Below are 24,645 nucleotides of genomic sequence, written 5' to 3'. Positions count from 1 at the left end.
GTTTGTATGCAGACTCGAAGTGTATTGTGAGGCCAAGACGCCTTTCCGGGCACCAGTACCTGAGGACAACAGCTGTGGAGAAGCCGCTGTGGTCCGGAACATGAATTCTTTGTGCCCGCCTAGTTCTACAAGCCCCTGGCGCTTAGTGGTCACGGATAGATTCTATACCTCGGTGGGCCTGGCGCTAGAACTCCTCCATCGACGAATGTACCTGACTGGCACCATACAAACAGATCGCACTGGATATGCGGATGGAGCGGTTACGTCGAAGAAGTATAAGCAAGTGAATGGTCGAAAAGAGGTAGTTCCTCCTCAGGGCACGGTGAAGATAGCAGAGAGCAAGATGTTCCCAGCAATCACGGCGCTCATGTGGATGGATCGTAACCCGGTCCACATGCTCTCCAGCGGAGGCAGCCGAGTCACTGGGACTGTAATGCGTCGTGTGCACGGAGAGATGACCCCAGTACCTGCTCCGGAGTTGGTACGGGACTACCATCGCTGGATGGGTGGCGTCGATATACACGACCAGCTCCGGATGCAGCGCTACAGCGTCCAGCTCAGTTACAAGACGAGAAAGTACTATAAAACCCTGTTCTTCGGGTTGTTCGACATGACGCTCGTAAACGCCTTCATCGTGTTTCGCCACTACCGGCAGACGAACAACCTGAGCGCGGCGAAACACTTCCAGCTCTTCGAGACCTTGATGGACCAGCTTCTGGCCGTGGATTCTATTGAGGCCTTCGATACTATCGCGCAAGCAGCTCGAGCCCAAGCCTGGACTGCTGCGTCTCCAGCCAGATCAGATTCGAGCAGACAAACAGATCCAGACGATGTTATCGCTAATGGGTATACACTGGATGAGAATCCGGACACCGTAGACGGAGAGCACGGACTGAAGCGACGCCACCGATCCTGCAAAGTATGCGCGCTATTCAAGGTCAAGCCGCGGAAGTACACGAAATACTTCTGTCCCGGGTGCACTACAGGAAATCGCATGTGTAACGTAGCTCGTGAAGGACGAGCTAAGACGTGTTTCCACGTATGGCATACGGACTGGAACAACGGGAACGACATTCCCCAGCGCCTGCTGATGGGCCACAAAGTCCGCGACCGACCACCTTCACGTCACCCTGGCAAGAAGCGACGTCGGCGCAGCGCAGATGTCGAGAGCACCGTTCAAAGCGACCGCGAAGAAGCTGAAAACGACTTGGACAACGAAGCGGAGGCGAGTGACGCCTAGGAAGCCTTTTCTGAGTGTTTTTAGTTTGTTTTCGTTGCTGGGGCACGTTTTTCTATTGGCTCTAGCTTTTCAAGGCAGTGGTGTTAGACGCGTGCCATGATGCAGAAACATGGCCTTCAAATAAATAGGGCATTTCTTATGTTGCCCAGTCATCTTAAACTATTTTGACAATCACTAGAGCCAACATAAGATGCTGGTAAGTTGGATTCGTCTTTTTTTACTGGAGGTATCCTGTACTATCCACAGGACAAAACCGGGCGGATTCTGAAGCATACAAACTCCCATATTAATTTATGTTGGACCTCCAGCATAATAACAAAATATACTTCCCACTTTTGTCACGGGAAGTAAGGGGTTAACCAGCGAGACACTATTTTTAGCCAATCACATGTGTCCGTGGATTACTGGGCCATTTCGCTGAAACAAACAAACCGACCCAAAAGCGCTAATATTTGGCGGAATTCACAATAACGAGTGCCCTCACAAACGCCTTATCTCCAAAACCGTACCCGCAGGTCAACAGCGAAAGCGAGCGTTGATGAACGGTATTAATTCCAGCTTTGTAATTACTTTGTACCGAAGCACTGCCCGTATAAAACGCCTCCGCGCTCTAAACACACTTTATTACTTCTAGGTTAAAACTCCCGTTGAGGTCAACTGCTGGAGATGCTCTTAGTTTCGTAAGCGTATTTCGTTTGACGCGGTCTCAAATACGGTGCCTTGATATCATAATTTGGTTTGCTAACAAACAGTGGTAGTTGATGGAGCACGAGCCTTTACAGAGTGGATCAAAAGCGTGGCCCAGATGACGAAGAAGTGCGCGATCAAGCTCTCGAACATGTCATGATCATGGATTACGTGGCTCAATCAAGTCAGGAGGCCAAGTGCTGCTATTCGAAGAACTCATTCGATTTAGCGACCAAGGTTGGCTACGCGGTGGATGTATGACGGCAGCTACAAATCGAATTGCTGCACGACCCAGTGTATATATTGCAAATCCAACCCTTGCGGTTTGCTATACCAGAACAGCGCAACAGGTTTGTGGATACCAAGAACTTCATTTAAAGCAAGTGTGATGAGAGCTCGGTGATGTTTTGCCCCATGCATGTGAAGGTCAACATTTTACATTGGGGTGGGGCCATTTTTGAGAACAAGAGACGATCTGTATAGATCTACGACCCCTTCCAAAACAAGGACAGCGAAGCGGCTCTGGAACGCATTGTGAAAAATGTGTGTATGCCCTGATCGACCCAGCTTCTGAACTAGGATTTCGCCGCTACCGAGCGTGGCATCAACGTGACAGTTACTGTTGTGGTGTGTACGTTACACACTGGTTGTATTATTACGTGGAGAACTACGTTTCGACGCCTGGAAAAGCGGTTTCGACTAAACGGGGCATCTGTCGAAGAAGAAGCTAAAGGAAGCTCGCTACTAGCTCATCGTCTACAAAACGCTTAGTGTTGAAAAGGACGGTAAACATTATTTTTTTTGCTTCGGCCTAACTTGCAGCAAAGACTCAGTTTACGATGTAAACAAAGTGTCAAAACAAGAGTTCGTAAGCGAGCTTGTCGACTACCACTGCCACGTCTTATTCTGGCGCACAAAACGTCAACAGTGGAGGTCAGTGTCAAACCCGATTCTATTTAAAATTCAGGGTTGGTTCATTCAGTTGCAACAAGCGTCGATCATTGGTCTAAATAGAAAATGTACTCATTTGATCTTGGCATAAAGGCTGACAGGAAGTCGAAAACACCATCATATCGCATAAAATACTTTATCTAGCAGGCTCACGCGATTGATTCACACTCGACTCGATCAGCCGTCCATCCAAATCTACAGTAGAGTCCACAGCATTACCCGAGATCTTAATGCCTGAATAGCATTTTTTTTAGAGTTACCGGTGTAAGATTGATGTGGTGATGCAGCAAAACATTAAAAAGAACAGACACAGGATTGAGATCGCCTTACTGGCACCATGCAGTATGGTAGCGACACAACAAACTGTGTCAGCACCGTTCGATCTGGTCACCACTGCACGGGTCTGATTAGCACAATACCCAGCACAACACGATAGGACACCAGCGGGAAGCACGCAAATAGGGTGCGGCTGAGGTGAATCTGGCCGGAGGCCAGCGGTGACCAGTGTGCAGTGTGAGCCACATCATTCCAGCACAGCAAACGCGATCGAGTATGCCACCGCGAGCTAGCTGGCGAGAGCTCGCCATCGATGTGGACGCCGTCGGGACCGATGTGGTGTTCGCGAAGCTAAAGTCATTCGACATTGAAAAGTCGCAAGTCATGGGGTGTACTATCTACCCTGGAGGAGACTATAAGATGCGCTATTGTCTATTGGAGTGCAGCTCAGCTGCATGCAAAGAGGCGAGCCCCGTAAAGTGCCCCTGGCGGGGGAAGGTGGTCACGTGCTTGGAGTCCGAGCACGCTTCCGTCTACGACTCGGGAGAGCACAACACGGTCTCCTCCACCTCCTCACCAATGCGCAAGAAGCTGACCCAGCCTCAGAAGGTTTTCGTCCGGGACCTGGCCGAGAACCACCTGAGGCCCATGCGCATCAGGCACGCGCTGGCCCGCAAATTCGCTACCCCTCTGGAGGAGCCCCCCCCTTTCAAGACCGTTCCAAACTTTGTAAACCACTACGCCCGCCCGCGGTTAGAGAACCATGCGAGTCGAGGACTTAAAGAGGCGGATTCGCTAGCAAGCGTACGACCACCTGAAGGACATGACGGAGCCCTTTACGTTCACGTTAGAGCTGGACAACGAAGGATTGCCCCTCGTCGGGAACGGCTCGGACAGAAAGCCGTTCTTAGTCGGCATCTCGACGAAGGCTCTAATTCTACCCCTAATGGTGCCGCCAGAGAGCTTCATACTGCACCTGGACGGCACCTACAAGACGAACAGGATGGACTACCTCGTGCTGATAGTGTGGGTGTCCGACCGCTCGCGCCGCTTCCATTTGGTGGCTATGTTCATTATGTCTCAAGAAACGGAGTCTATTTTTCCGGAATGCGCTTTTATCGCTATGGCGACTGTTGGATGACGGACAAGCACCTGACGGTGGAATACGCGATGGCTGACGGCGACAGAGCCCAATTTAATGCTCTGCCGTCGGTATTTGGCGAGAATCCACGCTTTTGATTCCTGATGTGCTTCTTCCATGTGCTGAAGCACATCCAGGAGCGGGTTAAGATGTTTTCCTTGGACTCGCAAGCTCGTGTCGTGACGGAACTATACGACCTGCACTTTGCTCGGGACCAAGCGCACTATATGGGGATGCTGCGTGCTGTTCTCCACCGCTGGATGACCGAAGCGACCCTAACAGCATTTGCGCAGTACTTCTACGGACAATGGGTCGTGGGGCCCTTCGCGAAGTGGCAGCGCTTCGACGAACCCGGCGGAGACGTTCAACGCGCTGTTGAAGCGCGACTACACCTTGTGCCGTTGCCTAAAGATGGGAACGTTGTTGGTCGAGCTCAGTGGCTGCTGCCAGGACCAATCCAGTAGCGCCAGAGCCTTCGAGTATGCCGTGATTACAGCACCGACCCTCGCACGTAGGGTCTCCGAAATGGTGCGAGAGGGGTTACTAGGTCTCGCACCAGACCAACATGTTGAGTACGTGCGCTCAGGAGAATGCTCTATCCTGCGCGTGATTTCGCTGCCTGCCCGCCGAGTTTCATTTGCCCCAAACAGACACAGTGAGGAGGCGATTGCTGTGTCGGCGCAGATGGGCAGCAACTACGCGCGAAAAGAGTACGAGGGGAAGGGGGGCCGTAGACGGTTGGCCCGTGAACATCCAATGGCAAAGCTGCCCGTGCGACTACTTCTTTGGTTTTGGCGCCTGTGTGCACGTGCTGTATGCACTGCGCGTAACTGCGCACGTCGATAGCAGCGGGCGTGAGGTGTTGGTAAGTCGTAGGAAGATATAGCATGGCGCAGTGGCTGTACTTCCCGAACTGGGGCGGCCTCGTGATGTGGATGCTGCCCTGAGCTTCGAGTGATCCAGCGCACACAAACCTTTTAAGCTGCCGCAGAGCGAGCTTATTAGTATAGTCTTTTTCTGTAGTGCAATAGGAATGCGAGCAGACACTAGAACATCTCACAGCGTGTTGATATTTACAGAGCGCTAGCTAAAGAGAACTGCGGGCACTTGACGAGATACACCGATAGATGTTCTTACTCGTCACCACTTTTTTCTCCCGTTCTGCTCGGCTCCTTCCAGCAAAGGTCACAGGCGCATTAGAACCACCGCTCGTTGCCGTAGTGCACGGTGATCTGAGCACCTACCTGCACATTCTTAATAATCTTCACGAGCACCCGGACGCGAAAACGCGTCTGCTGCTCCAAAAAGGTGGCATTCGACTCGCAGGAGTGAGAGATGAAGCGTGTAATAGAGCCACATCGGAAGGCGTCAGCGTAGACGTAGTTATTGTTCACGGATCTGATGTTGTAGAGCAGCGTGTATCCTGTGTTTGTCTTCACGGCCTGTGGTGGTTGCTCCCTCTGACAGCTCTCCACAGTACTCACCCAGTATGTCTCCGAAATCGAGATCCGTGGTCGTGTACACGCCAAAAACCACCCGTCCGGTATCGAACAGCTTCAGCGAGCTTAGAGTGCGAGGTGCGTTACTGAAATGGCGCCCAGTTTGCAGTATTGGGGTATGCAGAAGGACGCCGATGCCACGTTTGTGCAGGTATCCCAAAAGCAGTCACCGACGCACTTGCACGAGTCATAGCTCCCAATATCTGGGAACTTCACCCCGTTGCGCTTGCACGTGGTGATCCTCTCAATCTCTGCTGGCCATGTTACAGTCTTACATAGAGCTCGATACTGCAGCAGCGATCATGCCGCTGCTCTTTTCGGGTGATACAAGGTCAATTGTCTCTCTCACCGCTGACGTTCCAGAGTTGCCCTCACATGAAGAATATTCACCTGACACCGTAGATCCTCCTGCAAATACCGCATCCGGAGTAGAGACGCGGGGTGCTAGGTGGCACGACGTGGCTTCGGTTTGTCTGCGTGATCAAGGAGCTGCTTGCACTGCTCGGTGGCGTTTCCAGCACGATCTCCTCTGGTACATGCTCACGTTCTCCACGAACGGCCTCATATCTCGCTGCGACAGCCGCTTGTAGGGCACTATTCAGCGCAATGGACCTCGTTGGTGCGGGAAAGTGTCTGAAACCAACTCAAACGCCCGAAACTTACGCCACTTTGAGTTGACGGGTGCCAACGGGGGGTGCCGAGGCAGTCGGCCACCTTCTTGACCATCATGTTCGCTGGTATCGGCTCCTCGGTGCTTACAGTGGCGGGGAAGCCGACGTCGTCGCCGTCGTCGACACAGGCGACGACGGCGCGACGTTACCCTCGGCGGTCGCCGCAGACAAAGGCACGGGAGAAATACTCTATCGTGTCCTAAACGTGGAGCGCCTTCGGTGGCAGCTCCGACGCGCTGAGGCCCGGCATCGCCCTGTGGTGTGCGCTGGACGCCGCAGGTGAGTTGCTGGTCAGGGACCCTAGGGCTTCTGGGGCTTTCTGGACAATGAAGCGAGCCACTCAAAGATCCACTGGTGCCACAATTCGTGGTCACATTCGTGTCACAAATGCAAACCCTGATGCACATGTTTTGCGTGCTCATCCACCTTTCTGTGCAAGGCTGTGCAGCCAAGCACCGGGGCAGCGAACCCTGCCCTGTCCGTGCGTAATGTGGGCGATGGGCTACTGTGTTGATCAGATTCTAACCTGTGTTTGTTATATTTTCTCCACAGGATTTCGGAGGTCAGATTCAACCGGTCTATGTCGAAAGAGCTAATCAAAAATGTGTCTGGGTTTTGAGACCCTCATAATTAGGATACATTTTGAAGTGCTGTGACCTGAATATCTGTTTCTTCAATGTTGATAGTCCTGTTAAAAACTATCGAGCAGGAGCTCTCTGGATACGTATTTACCGTTATTGCAGACCTCGTTAACCCCTTGAAACCGGAAGGATTTTCACCATTGTATGCTGTATATACAGCGTATTAACATACATATTTTTGTATACTCAAGGGGAAGGGTGCGGGAAAGTACTGGACTCCCGCTAGTGTTATAGACACTAGTGCTGTATATACGGCAGTGCATAAATGGCTCTAGCTCGTACATATACAGCATCTCATGAGCTATGCGCTTGACAAATATGTGGAGTTTTGCGTGTGTAGCACGAATAACGGTCTATGTTGCACTTCGATCAGTCAGTTGGCCTCAAGAATATCTCTAAAAATCCGAAAACAGTAATAGAGGCAGGACAACTAACTGACCTATACTGAAAGTAAGTCAAGGTAATACACTTGTCCTGCAATCCGGTGATGACGTCCTGTACGCCAGCCAATGAAATCACTTCGGACCAAATATGTGTCGTTTCTGCCTCCTGTCATCAAACCGCGGTGAGCAAGTGGACTTGAGTGCTTGCCTGATCAAACCATAAACTGTCTCACTTCTGGATCCAACCACGTTTTATTCAACTCTCCAAGACCAAACCTACTCAGAATCAACGCGACGGCGCTTGGCAGGCGATTTTCCGGGCGATCCTGCGGTCTTTGGCGCACGTACGCGGATCCTGCCTCTCAAGACCTCCGGAATGGCCTTGCCGTTCTTGTACTCCTTATGCCAGACGTCCCAGCAGCTCAACATCTTGTCACTCACGATCCACTTCGGCTTTACGCAAAGATATATAGGCCCGGGGAAGTCGCAGCCGTCACAGAAGTATGTCGAAGTAGCTCCGCGCTTGCCATTTGGTGTTTTGAGTGTACAGACCTTGCAGTTTTCTGGACACGCTTTCGCTGGCCGGAGTGATCTCGCCATTCTTCACTTTGCTTAGCCACATGACCAGTAGAATCAGGTTCCTCAACTCCACCGCCTTCGTTAGCAGAAGCTGCTTCGTCTACCACGCATACAGGTTAACTCAGCCGTATGTACAGCTTAACCAAAGCGGTAGATACAGCACAATGACTTACCCGGTTGAAACGTGTTTTCCTCGTACATGTCGTCCACTGTGAGAGCAAGAAGATCCTGGTGCAGTTTGCACATGTACTGCACGTGTGTCAGAGGCTTGATCTTCATATTCTTGCAGTAAGCGCGATGCACAATGAAGCCGTTGGTGATCGCTAAATCAACAAGGCCCAAGAACAGGGACTTGTAGTATTTTCGGAACTTGATCGAGCGCTGGACAGAGTATCGTTGTAGGCGGAGTTGATCATGGACATCAACTCCGCCCATGTAGCGATGATAATCCCTGATTACCTTAGGGCACGCCACGTAGTTTTGCTCTCCAGTCTTCTCGCGTCGTTGCACACGATCCAACGCAATGTTTCCTCCCACCGAGAGAAAGTGGACAGGTTTGCTGTCCCACCAGCAAATTGATGTCATCCCTTTCACAAGCTTTGGCCGTGCGAACGACAAGGTGCCTCGTGGAATGGTCTTGGGCCTTGAATTCTTCTTCGTCTTTACGTATTGGCAGAAACCCCGACGGTTAGTCATGATAGTGCCAATAGTATAGAAACCCATGAGTAGCAGCTGCACAGCTAACACGATCGAAGTGTAAAATCGATCAACCACCACGAGTCGCATTGACCCATGGTTTGAATGAGTTTTACCAAAAACGGCTCGCATGTTACGCACAACAGCGGCAGGACCTGACTGCATGTCGACCGCGCCGTTCTCAGCATTATGCTGCTTCCTACCGCAGTAGACTTCAAAGCTGTACATCACGACATGAATATACGGCATAAGTGGCCCAGCTAATACAGCAAAACATGTTTACCTCCGTACCGAATGCAATAAGCAGAGTGTGCACAGCAAAGCATAAATAGCTTGGTGCCCCATTTGTGGGGCTTATCTTTCATATACACGCGGGTGCGATTGTAAGACGACCGCCACGGAAGCATCGCTTCATCAAAAGCCAGCTCAGCGGGGGGGATAAACGCACGTACAAACGTCTTCTGCAAAACGGTCACCACCGAACGTATTTTCCAAGCACGGTCACGTGTAGCACGGGGGCTTGATTGCTGTTGAAATGGAGGTTTCGGGTGATTTCCATAAAGCGATCACGGGGGAGGAAGCGTCCGAAAATACCACGAGAGATTGCTCCAAAATCACCCCAGCGCCAGTGATTGGCGAGCTTCTCACGATTTGGTGACACGGTGCGCGCTATCAATAGTCCAATGTAGATGCACAGCTCGTGTGGCATTATTGGCTTCACCGATAGAAATTGTTGTCGGATGTCTCGCCGGGTCTTCGTCTTCGTAGTTGACACGGGTCGACCGGAGCTCCTATTCTTCTGTTCCCGTTCTTCCTTCCTCTCAAAATACGCGTCGACTCGGCTATCCAGTTGTTCATGCATGGAGAAGTTGCTACATTCCGCAATGTGCTGCCAAATCGCCACCGGCATGAACAGGAAAAAGAGGGAAATAGGGGATCCTTCGCGTCTCATCGCTGATTGGGTGGGCCCGTGATGACCGCTCCACAAACCAGGATACTCGTTAGCATCCGAGACAGGCGTGTATGGATTTTCCAAAAACCCGGTGACGTCGGAAGTTTCAACATCATGCCATCCCGTCTTCGAGACCTCTTTCAACGCGGGGCCGACGACTTCACCAGCAAGAATTTGTTCTTGCCCTCCGAGCGTGCTTAGAACTTGTCCGCGAAGAACCGCTCTTCTTGATCGTACAGCTCCTCGTCTTCTTCATCAGCAGAGTCGGAAGCAGATGAATCGGAATCACTTCCATACATTTGACTCAAATCATCTCCTTCGGACTCGCTGCCCGAGTCTAGCACGTGATAGCCCTTGTTTCCGTGGGGGTCAGTGTTGATATTGCCGTTGTCGTCGACAATGATGTCTATTGTTGAGCTCCCGTCTAAAACAGTATATACGACATACATATACAGGTTAGTTGAAAAGAGTATCGTGTATATACAACTTGATCTGGACATACCTGGTTGCCCCGATTCAATATCGTCTTGGCTTTGATGAGAATCAAACACAGCTTCTTTCAATACAACGCAAAATACAAGTTAGGAATATTGTTGTATCATGTATATACACCACACTAGACCACGCTTACCGTTAGTCTCCGCTGGATCAAATATCTCCAGCAGGGTAGCACTGCTTGTCTGCGCGGACGACATGTTGGTGGACTCGGTAGCTGTATATACAGCCCAACAACACAGTATATACAGCATTTAGAACACGTACTAGCAATAAGCGCATGTGGGCAAAGCAACATACCCGACTTGGACACCTTGGACGAGACCGGCATGGACGACTTGGTCGCGGACAACTTGCATGACTTAGACGTGGACATCGCAGACGAGTTGGACGCGGGCGACTTGGTCGACGCGGACGGCGTGGACTTCTTGGAGGCAGAAGCCTTAGTCGCGGACGACGTGGTCGACGCGGACGGCGTGGACTTCTTGGAGGCAGGCGCCTTGGGCGTCTTGACAGTGGGCGTCTCCGGCTTCTTCGAGATTATGTTCGGCGGTTTGGTTGCAGGTGGCTTCGCAGGTTCGGCCACGGTTTCCTGCCTCGCGACTGTCCGTACAAGAAGATCATTAGTGCGAGGTAAAATACTGATTTACCCAGACTTCCATCGTACCGTCAAGCGTGTAGCTCACAACCGCCTGCTCTTTCAGCAAGTAGTCGACTCCATCCGCCCCGTTCTTCCACCGCGTCTCGATGCCGCGTGGGGCCTTCGACGTCCAACCAGCAGCGGCGAATGTCTCCCATGCGGCCTTGAACGTCGCGCTTGCCACCCCCGTATCTGGTACAGTATCGTTTCCCGTGATCGGGGCGCTTCCACGCGTGCTGACCATTGCTTCCCACTCGCCCGCGAAATTCTAAACTGAGTGGAGAGGGGAATTGGCGCGAAAGTTACCTACGGAAATCTATTGTTGTGCGAAATGATTGCTTTAAATCTCCAAATATCTATTTCCAAAAATCGAGAAATGAGGAGCTGTTCTTTAATCACCTAACCTGAAAGGATGGGCTCACATGCACTTCTCTTGTACGATATTTGAATTTTGAAGTTTGTATACGCTTTTACAGAAATCAAGTCCATTGGCGTTATGCTGTATTTACAGCCTAACGGTCACATAGCCGACACATCGTAACGCAGCTTATACAGCTACCGGTTTCAAGGGGTTAAACCAGCACAAAAACATACTCTGGCTTATCGTAATAATGTTAAGCTAACAGTGCCGCAATACATAAGGAAATGCTAGACCCTATCTCAGAAAAAGTGCATACTGAACAAGAACGACATTTAAACAACCTTATGTGTATTCAAGTTTCACAAAATTTGTAAGAAAATAACGTTTATTCAGTGAATGAGTTTAGAAGCGCAGCACTTTCGAATAATATCCAGAGCTTGCCAAAAAACGCACGGCATTAGTGTTTTACAGCTGAGCTTTTAGCTGTGAGTTAACATCATTGTAAGCAATATAAAAAAAGAGAATTCGATTAGGTATGAAATCTAATTAGTCAGCTCTAGAGGATATAATCTAGTTGTTTGTAAGCGTCGTTTTGTCCAGGGTTGGTTGGTACCGGTATTCACTTTTTACAGCTCCCACGCTGAATAGTTTGTACGAGACCAACCGCGATCTCCTCGACAAACTGAAAGAACGCCCCGTGTCCTCCTGTCTCAAAGAACAAAGTGTGAACGTGGTCTCCCTTCAAACGTTCAACCAGAGTCACAGAGTTTTCAGGCGGGATCATAATATCTTGCTTCCCTGTGATGATGAGGATCGGGAAGCCGGCCTTGGCCACAAGTTCCAATCGCTCGTCCGATACCCAGTGCGTCAAGCACGCCACGCCTTGAGCGACCAGCGCGTGCAAAGGGGGAAAAGCATTTTCGCATTGTGGCGTTGAGTGATACGCCTTCAGTACATCTTGCACTGTCAGCCCGTCACGGCCACCAATAGGGTTATCCAGAATGACACTCGGGTAGAGCAGCTCCATGGCACATTGCATCGAGCCCAACACGGCCCCCAAGAAAGGTTTCCACATCCTCGGGTGCGGCAGATACGCCCCACGTGTCGTGACCAAGAGTGACAGCGAGCGCACACGCTCTGGTACTGTAGCTGCCAGCTCGGTAGCAATCATGCCACCCATGCTGTAGACACACAAACGCAAAGTCAAAACCAAGTATCTCAATAAAACCCAACACGATTCTCACGCTACCTGCCGCCAACGACGTGCGCCGAGTCCCAGCCAACATAGTCCAGCAAGCTCACTGTATCCTGTGCCATTGCACTCGTCGTATAGCGGGCGAACGGCGCATCGCTCCCCCCTGCTCCGCGATTGTCGAAACTGAGAATTTTGAGCTTCCTGCCATGAGCCTTTGTATTCCACTTGTCCAACAAGATATCGATGGAGGGTGCCCAACCCTCCTTCGTCATCGTGTACCCGGTGATCAGCACCACGCGTTCCTCCGGGAAATCTTCCGTCCCCGCTTCACTATCGCTGCTTACGATAGCGTACTCTAAAGTAAGCCCTGAGGGCAGAGTCGCCCTCTGGATACGCTCCTTGGTAAAGTGCTTCGGAGCCGAGCGCAATGCTGCGATGTGGCGCTCCGAGTGGATGCCCAAACCAGCAAACGTGGGAATCTCCTCCATCTTCATAATTTCTTTTCGTCTGGCAATCTGCGCGGGGGCCGTTACTGGTAGTGTGATGCGGAAGTCGCTAAATCAACAATGACAGTGGAACTGATCGGCAACACTGAAGTATTCGCAATTACGCGCAAGTAAAATGCGCGTAATTGCGAACACTGAGTGTGAACCGCTTAGAAACGGATGTTGCTGTGGTTTCGGCTTAGGAAATATTTGTGCGAGAACGATTCCGACTCTTGACCGACCGAAAAAAAACATGTACTTGCCTACGCAGACTCGGTAGTGGCCGTGGTGGTTGCGATATGCAAAAGACCAAGGCGCTGTTGGTTTCAAGCGCAGTCGAACTGACCCTACGGAGACTGTTGAGTCCTCGCCGCTCATTCGAAGGTCAGCATATTGGCGTCGAAGAGCAGGTTGCGTACGGCTCCGAGTGGCGACAGAAGCTCGGTCAGGTGGCGTCGCATATTGGCGTCGAACTTCGCCGTATGCAACCTGCTCTTTGACTCGATGAGCAGGTTGCGTACGGCTCCGAGCGGCGACAGAAGATCGAACAGGCGGCGTCATGGGCTTGGCACGCACACACCAAGCAACACTAAGGCGGTGAACACGTACGGCGCAAGAACGACAGCCTAATTTTTTTAATGGCAAGAATGTACATTTCGTTCAGATAATCCTCTCGATCGTGATATTCTAAATAGTGATACACTCCAGATAGGGTGATCAACGACTTACAAACTCATCTCGTTCCACTGAATCAGAAGTGGTAAGTGATTGAACTTCAAAATTATCACTTAATAAAAGTCCTTAACTAAGGAAAGGAATTATACAAGGAAGGATGGTCATTGGCAGTAATTTTCGCTGCTTGAAGCCTTGTTTCGCTGATCAGGCGTGGTACTGCAGTCATAGATCTACAGGTGCTGTGCGCTGGAGAGGCAAATTCGGGCTGCTTAGAAAAGAGTGGTCGATCGCATTGTGCTGAGCTTGAGAGCGAAGATGGTTTGACTTTGCTTGGCACCGCAAGCCAACTTGACCAGCCTCCTCTTCCTGCTATGCATGGAGGTATGGGTGCATCTAACGCTTGCACACAGCCTCTAATGCATGTGCGAGTCGCACCGGTTAAGCAAGCACAAACCTACAGTACATCTTTGATCTGGTTTTACAAATTGGTTCACTCTGATATGTGATACATGTACCTTCATTTGAGATAAATTACCAAAGCTATCACAGCTGAGAGGATTGTCTGTATCTTGAACGGTGCTTAAGTCGCCGTTTATCGTACTTCGTACTTAAGCTGTCTCTCGCTCAAAATATGAATACGTGCTGGGCCAACCTGGCGTTTTCTTTACTCAAACCATTTTTACAGGCGTGCAGTGAAGCTGACGATGTCTGCCTGTTCGCACTGACAGACGGTTATAAGTGTTATGCTAGCGGCCCCGCTCGATTGCAAGTGTATATTGGTATATCGGTTTTTCAAAGATTTTTCAGGCTCGCTCTGAAGCTGAAGTCGAAGCATGTAACGCCAACTCTCAAATGACCTATTTTAGCCTCGAGAACCTCGTTCTCGTGGTTTTACCAATTCGCGATAAATCGGACCTTGGCTCTCCAGCTGTGGATAGCGGCACAGCTATCTATTAATACCAGTCTAGTACCAACATTAAATAAAAAACGAGAATACTTTGCGACAGTCACCAGATTGACACACATTGATCAGCCACAATCTGTGGACTAAATAACCGTGTTTTATATAATATCACTACAAAGAGGAATGTCTGCAGTACTAATATCGGTACTTAATACAACTCGAGATCCGTAAATGATACCGAGTTTGACGGGGACTATGGCAGCGAGATATTACTTCTTTAAAAACCGATATTCCGTTTGAATACCGATATCAACCATCTCCCGCCAAAAGCATCAGTGCGCGTGGAATCGGTTCAACATGGAGGACGAGGACTTTGTGGCCGACTCGGACGAAGACGAGCAGGAGATGCTGGAGGTTCTAGCGATGGCGGAGGAGCGACTCGCGCGTCAGAGACTCGAGGCGGGCGGCCACGAGCAGACCGAATGGCAAGCGGAACCAAAAGCTCAAGACCAGGAACAAAGAGCGACCATCGTGGTGGCACCACAGCACCTTGAAACAGTTGAAGACTATGAGAATGTCCAATTCGGAACAAGTGAAGATCGAGAACAAGACGCAGGAATGGAGACAAATGAAGAGCAAGAGCACGACGATGAAGAAGAGACAGATAATGAACAAGACGACAGTGATGAGACAGAAGGCGTGCTGGAGGTGGGGACGTTAGTGGAGGTGGAGTCTCGCACATGGCCCGGAATCAACAAACAGGGAGGTGCTGGGCGAATTACTCGCGTCCACATAGAGAAGTCAAATGACGGGAAAGGCGAAGAGATATTCTACGACGTGCGCTACGTTGTGGAGGGCGGCTTCGAAAGACACATTGAGCGCGAGTATGTGCACTCGTCCGATTTCTTAAATAGGCACTCCAACCGGAAGCAAATTGGCAGGGAGTACTATCACGGTTCGTTGCATGATTGCTCGATTGGTCCAGTGCTCCTAAGGATGCTAACGTGTTTTTTTTTTCATTGCTGTTCGTTTGTGACATCAGATGATTATATCAATAAGCCTCATGAGCAGAAGCAGAGAGAAGCAGAGAGAAAGCGCGCGCAGGTGATGACACACCCTGAACAAGCGGAAACACGCGAACCGCAACGCAGGAAGAGGAAGCGCTCACAACGGTCGACTCGTACTGAACGAGCTCCTGACAAACCGGACGAGGACCCGCCATCTAGTGGCGACGAGAGGGAAGACAAACGCGTCGTACCCAAGATTGACGAGGATATGTTCGTTCTGTCGGAGAGAAACAGGAGCTCGCTAGAAGCGTCGAGTCGACCACCTACGGACACTGAAGCCCCAAGTCCTCGTGTGAAGCAATCTGTTGTAAAGCAGCGACGACGACTTCGCATACTGGACAGCAGTGACGACGACAGTAGCGATGGTGACGATCCAGGCGACAACCGGAGCCATAGTCCAGACCAGTCTGAGCATTTACAGCGGAATGCCGTGCGATCTATTGATTTGCTTGCTGGTGGAGGAAGTGCTCCAGACACTGGGGGGAAGTCTGTCGACCAACAGCAAAGACGGCAAAGGAAGAAGCGTAAAGCCAGCCGTCGGCGCTACGTTGGAGGATATGAACACAACGAAGAAGATCCTGATGGCACGTTTATTCAACCAGAAGGAAACCCCGATGAACTTCCCGCAGATGTCGTCCGAGAAACAGGCATTCGGCTGAAAAAGACAAAAGACGGGTTGATGAAACAGCTTCAGGAGGTTTTCGCGCAGCAGCAGAAAAATATGGCCGACTTTCACGTGGAGCAGAAAACGGTGGATCGAGAACTGAAGAACTTGTCAGAGATGCCGTTGAGTGATCTTCAAGATCTCCATCGTAAGGTTAGTGGTTGGTGCTGCACGTTGGCGATTATGCTCCTGAGATCACCTAAGTCTTGCTATGAGCTCAGGTATTCAACTTGGAGAAAGTTTTCTTGACGAAGACCTTAGTTAACGCCGGTGAAGATGTGATGGACTCCATCTCTAATAAACTTGACAGCCATGGCAAGGCGGTATGTAGCTCTGCTGTTGATCTGCTGTATGTTATGTCGGGAACAACGACACTAAGTCGTACGCTTTGTTTGATGTTTAGCCTGTCGGATTTGAGCAACTAGACACTGATATCGGTGTTTGGAAGGGGAAATTAAAAGATTGCTCTCGTTGGGTTAACACAGTCAAGGATGCTGTTGAGGGGGCATTTGCGCGGCGAAATGCACAAGTCCCGATCGTGCAAGTTGCACAGGCAGAATACTCATCGGACAGCAGCTACTCAGCCGACGATTTCGACGCAGACGACCTCCCCAACGATACAGCTGCCGTTGATGCAGCTCCAGACAATATCGACCTCTCGTTTGACTACGAAGTCGACAATGCAAGCAATTCACGGAAGCAAAAACGACAACCCAGTCGCGTGTTGAAGGTCCGAGAACCTCGACCCGATGTCCTGAAGACGAGTCACCGGAAAAAAGTCGCGAGAAGTACAACGCTGGATGACTATTTCCCTCAACAAGGACCAAGCAACAGCTTCAGGTCGAATTTCCGGCTTACTGGAAGACAAAAGAAGATTCTTCCGTCGGATCCTCGCTTCGATTGGGTCAGAATTGCCCGCAAGAAGCAGCAGCGCGCTGGAAGTGGAATTCGAGACCGATCGACTGGGCCGTCATCTGTTGATTTGTCCAATAGGCATGGAAGTGTACACGCAGTCCATGAAGCACGTTCGACAAACGTGTCACGCCGAGAAGATAGAATTTCTGTCCAAGCTCAACGAATCCAACTTCGTAACGAAAGATTCCGTGCCCAGCCAAAGCAACAGCGGCCACGTGAGTCGATTGTCGCTCGATCTGCCCCACAAACCATGCGAAGTATCTCTCAAGCTGTGTATCCACCGGGCATCGCATTCGACGACGTTACCCCAGCGACACGACTGCGACCAGCAGCCACTGTTAATGCTACTATCCACCGGAGCAACCCTGAAATCGACTGGGAAGCCATTTTCGAGGTTGTGGTCGATGATCCCGATTCATCCGCTGGTGAGGATGTTAATGCTCCAATTTCTCGTCAGGAACAAGAAGCACTTCTGGCATTTGGCTATCCAGTTTGCGGACCCCTGGCCCCACGGCATCTCTTCTCCGACGAGGAATATGAACTCGAAGACTGCGACAACTTTCGAGCTCTCTTCACAAGACGAGTATCTCGCCTTCGACAACTTGTGAATGATCTCCGGCTTCAAGAGAACATTTTCATGGACTCCCTTTCGAGAGGAGGTCTAGGCGCTGTCGATGATGAGGGCTATGCAGGGACTTCTGAGTGGATTGTACTGGTCTCACTCGAGGAGGCTTACCACAGGGCTATCGCTAGCTTTGCAGTCCAGTTGTTTCTGACCCTTGAAGGAGTTTCTCCGTCGACCTTGCCAAGCTGCCTCAAAGTTATCTTGGAGGAGATTACAGCGCTTATTCGACAGCTCCCCGACTGCGACTCATTGTTTAACGGGTGCAAAGCGTATTTCTATTTCTTCGAGGTGGCTTCCAGAGACGCAGCAACAACGCCCTTCTTGACAGCAGTCTCGCGTACGTACTGGTATTGCCTTAATGTGCTCGTAGCTCTTCGATCTGTGTCTGACCGTCTAGTCAGATCATACGAGACGATCAAGCAAGAGGTAGAGGATGCTTTTAGGAGAGTATTGCCGGTCAACAGGTTCATTCTGGCCGTCGTGCTCTTCTTGTTTGATTTGTACATCTACCTCCCGTCATCTCATCGTATGGAGGAGAATAGAGTCGACGGCTTACAGGGCGGTTCCTCCCCAGCATTGTCACTGTGGATGTTGGTTCGTGGTTGCTGCTCAAGTCCCACAGGAGTGGATCAGCCCGGTCACGAGTCATTATCTGGGAAAGAAAAACACTTTTGGGCGATGCTGCAAGCTGTGTATCGACAGCGCTATTTCGATGAGTTAGCGCGGTGTTTCGCTCGAAGTGAATCTTGCGGAGGATACTTACGAGATTTTGAGCGGAGTGCTACGGGTGCTGGCAAAACTGAAGACTGCGACGAGGTTTTTGAAAGTCAGCTACTGGCTTTAGAAGCTACCTGGGATCTACTTGGTGTTTTGACTCGAATCTATGCCCTTCCGGATGACGACAAGCACGAGGACGCTGTGTGAGTAGGCCAATCAGTCAAGTTGTTGTCTTGAGTATGTGCTGAAAGTGTGTTGCGTGGCAGATGTGACGCAAAGTGGGCTGTTGTTAAAGACCTCCTCCAGCCGGGCAAGCCAGATTTCCTTCCATTCAACTTGTCTCCTAGCCAGGCGTCGAATTTGCAGCCAGGATACCGTCAGTGCGCCAGTAAGTCCCCATTACCTATGATATTTATCGGGTTTTACGCAGAGAACTTACTTGGTGCATACGACAGATCTGTACAAGCAGCACGTACTGAAGCGTATCACAACGTTCTCAAAGCAGTGGCATCCATCCAAAGGTTTGTCTGCTTTACCAGTCGACTTTGACCCGCTTAACGCTAATGCTTGCTGGCTGGCACAATGACTCTGTAGAGGTCGTGGAGATTATTCTGCGCGAGCTGTGGGGAAACAATGTATCACACCGCCCAGATGATATCGTTGAGCTTCCCCAAATCTTGAAACAGTTTATCATTCGATGCAAAGAGCTTGGTAACTCAAGACTTCGACTTGCTGCGTTTGCTGGAGAACACAGCGACGACGGAGACTTAACAACTGCTCTCTGCACAATCATCTGGGTAAGAAGTGGATTGAAAGTCTTAAGCGCGTTTACAGCACTAACAATTGTGATGTGGCTTTGCCAATAAACAGATTCAGCTGTTGAAACTTGAAAAGCGCGTCCATCGGATTCGTTTCCGTCGCGTTGTTCTCAACGCAATTCCAGATCAACAGGCTCCCACCGGAACGCCACTATCAGCTCGTGAAGCAGTGCCACAAAGCTCACGTATAGATTGGAACTGGGGAAAAGAGCCCACACTAGCCAGTGTACAGCCAGCTCAACAACCCGAAGCACCACCACAGCGATCTCCAAGGGCTTCTAAGATCGGACAGGTTCGCCATCCTGTCCATAACACATTTCTTTTCTCCTTGATTTGACTCTGACCTCGAACTATGCGTGACTCTGATGGTGCTATTTAGGAACGACTGAGCACGTCAGTACTACTCGTATTCGCAATACTGGGAATTTGTATGGAATGCGGCGACGAACAGCATTTTCCAGGCGAGCGACCCGCGAAAGACGTCAGATACTTGGAGCGAGAGGTGGATTTTTACTGCAAGGAGATTCTGCGATGCACATCAGGGAAGTCTGAGTGTGAGGTTTTAACGGCTCAAGCCCTCTTTACACTTGGCGCTGTGCTCTTGGAGAAGAACTCGACTGAATTTCCCACAATATTCTGGCGTCTCAATGAACGACTGGTATCGTCCGTGAATAAGCTGCAAACCACCCCCCTCCCATCTCCCACGCCGAAGCAGTCAACTGGTACAGTCATCAAAACTAGTGAGGCACTACATGAGCGTCGGCGTCGGCTCCAAAGTAAGTCGTGTGTACCTTATTTAACAATCGGCACTGACAACGTCTCGTTGTGTTTAGACGCAGCAATGTCCTCACTCTACCAAATGCGTGATCTGATCAGGAAGATGCTCGAGATGCCTTCATCGGGTATACGAGTCGGACCAGCGTTTGGCGCTGCTGTTGAAAAGAGTCTTGAACATGTTTTTAGCTCTGGATTGGAGGCATGCTTGACTGCTGCAACCCAAAAGATCATTACTGCTACCGATCTGAAGATTGCGATGGAGATATTCCAGCTTGTGCTCCCTCGAGCGCCAGATGAGCCAAAGCAGTGTTTCGCACTGATTTCAGGGTTTGACAGTGATTTGGATGCTGCACTGGCGGAAGCAGACATGGAGCTGCTTTCGGGACGTGGCCCTAGTGTTACTCCAGCATGGACCATAGAGAAATGCAGACCTAAAGTGGCTCAATTGGTCACGAGCAAGTTGCGAGTGGCTGTACAGCAGCTTGTGCTGAATTACCCCTCGACGGATGGTCCAACATTCCACGAACTCTACGCGATTGACTTGCTCGGGAGGGTTATTTCTGCGTGCACAGCTCATTTTTTCTGGAATTATTTGACGTCTACGACCGCCAAGCCCCGAAATCTTGCACCTCGCGTGCTAGGTGCTGCACTGAAGTATAACCCCAAGAAGGAATGGCTAAGAAATGAGTTCCTGAGAGAAAATGGATCAGATCAAGAACTGTGTACCGCGTGGCTGTTGGGAACGCTTGACGTTGCGGCGTTAAACTCTACTCCAATCGTGTTTAAGCTGGAGGATGTTCCATTCGGGGTGAGTCAAGAATCTACGCTCAACCAGAGTCGTATTCGTGATTCAGACTACTGGGTCATGTTGACGGACGGCATCATGTATCATCTACTCCGCAGTGACTCGGTAGGATTTGGGTCAATGGATCCACAGATACTGAAGCTGTTACGTGACGTAGCATCCACATGCAAATTTCGTTCATCGGTGCGTGCGAACGGAGCAGGACTTCACGACGTCGCCACATTGTACGATCTCCATTTGGATGTATTCCAGTCATTTTGTAAAAGTGCTGGCAACACTTGGAGTACGCTCGCTGCTTCTCGCACGACCGATCGGCAGGAGATGAACCAGTTTCGAATCAAGATGGTGAACGCTCCGACTGGAATCTTCGTCTCATTCCTCGAGTAAGTGCTGCTGTCAGATCCGACACGCTGGCTATTTTTCTTATTTTGAAATATTAACCTTTCGTATGTTGCAGGGCCTACAAGCTGAATTTCCGTCGAGCTTGTAAAGAGATCGACCATTGGAATCACAGCTGGCATATGTATGGCAAGTTGTTTCTCCGGCAGGCTGGCGTGAATACCACAGGAGGACGATCGTATCACGAAATGGACGACACGATTAAATCGTTTGACGAGAGACTTACGGGACTGACCACGATGTTTCGCTTCATGTATCAATGCATTGATGCATTGCTGTTCTACTGTGGCGAGATGGCGATTGGAGAAAATAATCTCTTCTTTAGCGCGATGGAGCTGCTATTTCGTCAAGTCAATAGCGCCGAGTACCCTCTAGCAATTAAGTTACTGGAAGATCAACGACGACAGGTCCGACGAGATGGAGCTCGAAGTGTGAATGACGAGCTTCGGAAAGGCTTTTGTTCGGCCTCGATGCGGTTTGTGGACAGTGTTCAGCTCTTTTTCGCTCGTCAGAAGTACCCCAGCTTGTTACATTGGTTTGCACAGGTATGTTGCAGCTTTAGACTTTGTGTTATTACTATCCAATAGTACTAAGTAGAACTGTGCACTGTATTGAAGACGTCAGAGATTTACCAGACGTTCAAGGCCGGATGGAAAAAATCTCATCTAAGAACGCTACTCGTGAATATTTTGGATCCTGATGGACCTCTGGGAATTCACAATTATTACCCAGACGACGAGGCTTCCAAAGGCGCCACCGTAGATATTGATGTGAAGACAGTTCGACGAGAAGCATTTTATTTGTCGTGTGGCCTCTTCAACTGTAGATGCACGAGGTCATTCGAGCATTCACGAGCTCAACCGCGACTTACGTCTTGTAAACGTCTCCAGCAACTCCGGAAGTTTGTATTGGATGATTTCGCGCGGGAAACCTTCTCCTTCGTGCTAGAAGAAGACGTTACTACGTTGCTGGAAACGATGGTGCCTTTATGTCAGTTCGTGCGCGCTGTTCTCAATCACGCCAACTTGAACCTGAAAAACGGAAGTGCTGATGAACTTGATGCTACAAGTGACGAGGACAGTCTGGCTCCCTTTGATTTTCAGCTGAGTGAGCTCCACTTTTGCCTCGAATGGATAGTGGAATGCATGATCAAGCTCGTACCTGGCGAAGAAGCTGTGAGCAGCATTATCTGGTACGTCTTTTTTATGGTCCGAGCGTCTCCAACGCCTTGCTAACTCATTCTGTTGCTGACTTGTTATAGCTGTGTCTTGTTGACCGAGTTGTGCGGAATTGTGTGTGAAGCGATCACATTCAACGACAGCCGGCCGATGTTGGAGCTGGTTGATTTGGTTGAGCTTGTGCTCTCTTACCTGCAGACCGTCTATGTGGCATTATCCAAGCGGACAACAGCTACGATCGGTACACTGTTTACTGTCGGTACTGAGTTACCAGTGTCGGCAAAGCTAAGTGCGTACCGATTCGCTCCTTCTGCTTTCCGTGATCTAAAGGTTGATCATCGATTCAAGCAAATTTCGGGCCATCAAATGGACTCGTACGGGATTCGGTTGGCTCGAGCTTCAACTGACCTCCTTACTGCTATCGGGCGCGTGGCTCAGCACTGCAAGACATCGTCGGACGAGCGACTTCGAGGACGTACAACAATATCGCTGTGACGCTTCGAAATGTACTAGCCCAAATGATTAATTGTAGTTATTATCCGGAACGATGTGATTTTTCTTGAGAAGCCCCAGACCATAGCCAAGATATTTTGACCCTGGGCGAGTTTCTCTGTGCACAAAACGACGATATTATGAGCATACGTGAGCTTTGCAAGTGTTTCTCGTCTCAGCGCATCAAGATCAAATCGTACGGCGAGTCGCGTTCGTCTCTTGGTATGGCGGGAGTTCTGCAATAAGCAATGGTGTAAGTCCACTAACTAGACAACCCAATGCTGAATAACTCTCACCGATTCTTTGGCGTCGTCGTCGCTGTACACTGAAAACAATCGCGGCTTACGATAGGCGTCGGATCGAGTGGCGGTATTGCTGTAGCATGGGCAGGAGGAAGTGAGCCAGCCGAGTGTACAGGTTTCAAGCGAGAGGCTGGCTGCATATTTGAAATGCTGGCTGTGCTGGCGTGCGCTCGATTCCAAATTTGATCTCGTCGATATCTCCGAACAGCGCGATCATGTAGCCCAACAGGCTTCATCAAAGGCACTGGACGAGGACGGAGACTTGCAAGTCCATTCGCGGGATTGTCGATGTCTATTGCGAGCCCTCGCTACTTCGACATTCCAAATTTGCAACACCGGAAATTATTAGCGAAGCTGCTGTGAAGACCGCTTTATCGAGGTTACCGTTAGTGCTGCTTCCTTGGAGCTTGCGTCTACAACGACTCTTGTTAGAACGCTCTACCTCTCCATTTTTCGGTAAGAGTTGATCTGAGTACCTCGTGCCAATTGCGTAAGGCGGAATTGCGAAGCGTGGAGATCCATCATGACTTGTTCGTATCTCTCGATCCACATGCGGACCTCGCGATCTTTGACAGATAACTTACTGGGATAATTTCAGACGAGTTAGGACAAACTCACGTTCGAGTTGGGTGTTCGCACCGTTTGCAGTCCAGCAACTTGAGCTGCGTGCTTTCAAGATCCTGATGAGTGATGAGAAAGTCTTGCTCAGCTTTCTGCAGATATGCGGCGACGTTATCAAGACACCGGTAGTTTCAGTAGATCACGAATTTAGTAGATCAAACCTGTAGCAGCTTGGCACTACATTTCGCTGTGGCACGTAGACCAACCAGCTCCGCATCTTTGTGAGCGATTTCTACGTTCACCTGGATGATACCTCGTGTAGCGGCAGACTAGCAAGCCCGCATACATTGTCATGAGATACCTTCTTCCTTGAAGCGAGCCAAAGAGAACGTACCATTTCGGTCGTCATAGCCTCCAGCCTCTTGTCTTTTGCATAGATCTCTTCCAGATCCTGTAATCTCTGCACACGCTCTTCTCGGAGCTCCATCAACAATCGATTTGTTTGTCGGTTCTTCAAAATTGTCTCTCTTTCCAACGCTAGAGTTAGCCACGTAGCTTCAGGTTTGTAAGATGCACGCACTTTTCTTCGCGTTCTTCTTCGAGCGCTACTTGTACTTTATCCAGCTGTTCTTCTAATGCTCTGCATACAGTACTCCGCTTTAATTCACCAAAAAATATTCACGCTGCAAGCGTACCACTCTTACCTAATTCGCCCTAGCTGAGCTGCAAAGCATAGACGATTAGCTCGGCATCGGTATAGCAATGCACTCAACACCACTCACACGTATTCTTGAGCTTCTGCATCTCTAGTGCATCCTGAAGTTTAAGAATCCTCTCCTAATGTAGTTGTTAGT

At 50.1% G+C, this 24,645-nt stretch overlaps 4 protein-coding genes across 4 annotated transcripts; 2 read left to right on the top strand and 2 right to left on the bottom strand.

Moving 5' to 3' along the window:
• Positions 1 to 11,831: 11,831 nt before the first annotated feature.
• PITG_15948 (serine protease family S33, putative) lies at positions 11,832 to 13,453 on the bottom strand (the record flags this gene model as incomplete). Its single annotated transcript, XM_002898119.1, has 3 exons — positions 11,832 to 12,393; positions 12,462 to 12,962; positions 13,239 to 13,453. The coding sequence occupies 3 exons, from the start codon at positions 13,451 to 13,453 to the stop codon at positions 11,832 to 11,834; spliced, it is 1,278 nt and encodes a 425-aa protein (XP_002898165.1).
• Positions 13,454 to 17,754: 4,301 nt separating this feature from the next.
• Positions 17,755 to 18,666, top strand: PITG_15947 (uncharacterized protein; the record flags this gene model as incomplete). The annotated part of the gene is made up of 2 exons (XM_002898118.1): positions 17,755 to 18,108; positions 18,163 to 18,666. The coding sequence occupies 2 exons, from the start codon at positions 17,755 to 17,757 to the stop codon at positions 18,664 to 18,666; spliced, it is 858 nt and encodes a 285-aa protein (XP_002898164.1).
• A 1,470-nt stretch (positions 18,667 to 20,136) lies between these two features.
• On the top strand, positions 20,137 to 22,931 carry PITG_15946 (uncharacterized protein; the record flags this gene model as incomplete). Its single annotated transcript, XM_002898117.1, has 8 exons — positions 20,137 to 20,362; positions 20,492 to 21,242; positions 21,317 to 21,622; positions 21,689 to 21,803; positions 21,876 to 22,265; positions 22,362 to 22,450; positions 22,520 to 22,755; positions 22,834 to 22,931. The coding sequence occupies 8 exons, from the start codon at positions 20,137 to 20,139 to the stop codon at positions 22,929 to 22,931; spliced, it is 2,211 nt and encodes a 736-aa protein (XP_002898163.1).
• Positions 22,932 to 23,348: 417 nt separating this feature from the next.
• On the bottom strand, positions 23,349 to 24,595 carry PITG_15945 (uncharacterized protein; the record flags this gene model as incomplete). The annotated part of the gene is made up of 9 exons (XM_002898116.1): positions 23,349 to 23,384; positions 23,437 to 23,538; positions 23,615 to 23,643; positions 23,707 to 23,813; positions 23,870 to 23,943; positions 24,013 to 24,120; positions 24,186 to 24,314; positions 24,368 to 24,431; positions 24,570 to 24,595. The coding sequence occupies 9 exons, from the start codon at positions 24,593 to 24,595 to the stop codon at positions 23,349 to 23,351; spliced, it is 675 nt and encodes a 224-aa protein (XP_002898162.1).
• Between the last annotated feature and the right edge of the window lie 50 nt (positions 24,596 to 24,645).

This window comes from Phytophthora infestans, genomic scaffold (assembly GCF_000142945.1).
Source record: "Phytophthora infestans T30-4 supercont1.39 genomic scaffold, whole genome shotgun sequence".
Taxonomy (NCBI): Eukaryota; Oomycota; class Peronosporomycetes; order Peronosporales; family Peronosporaceae; genus Phytophthora; species Phytophthora infestans.
This window is presented reverse-complemented; position numbering and strand designations above follow the sequence as displayed.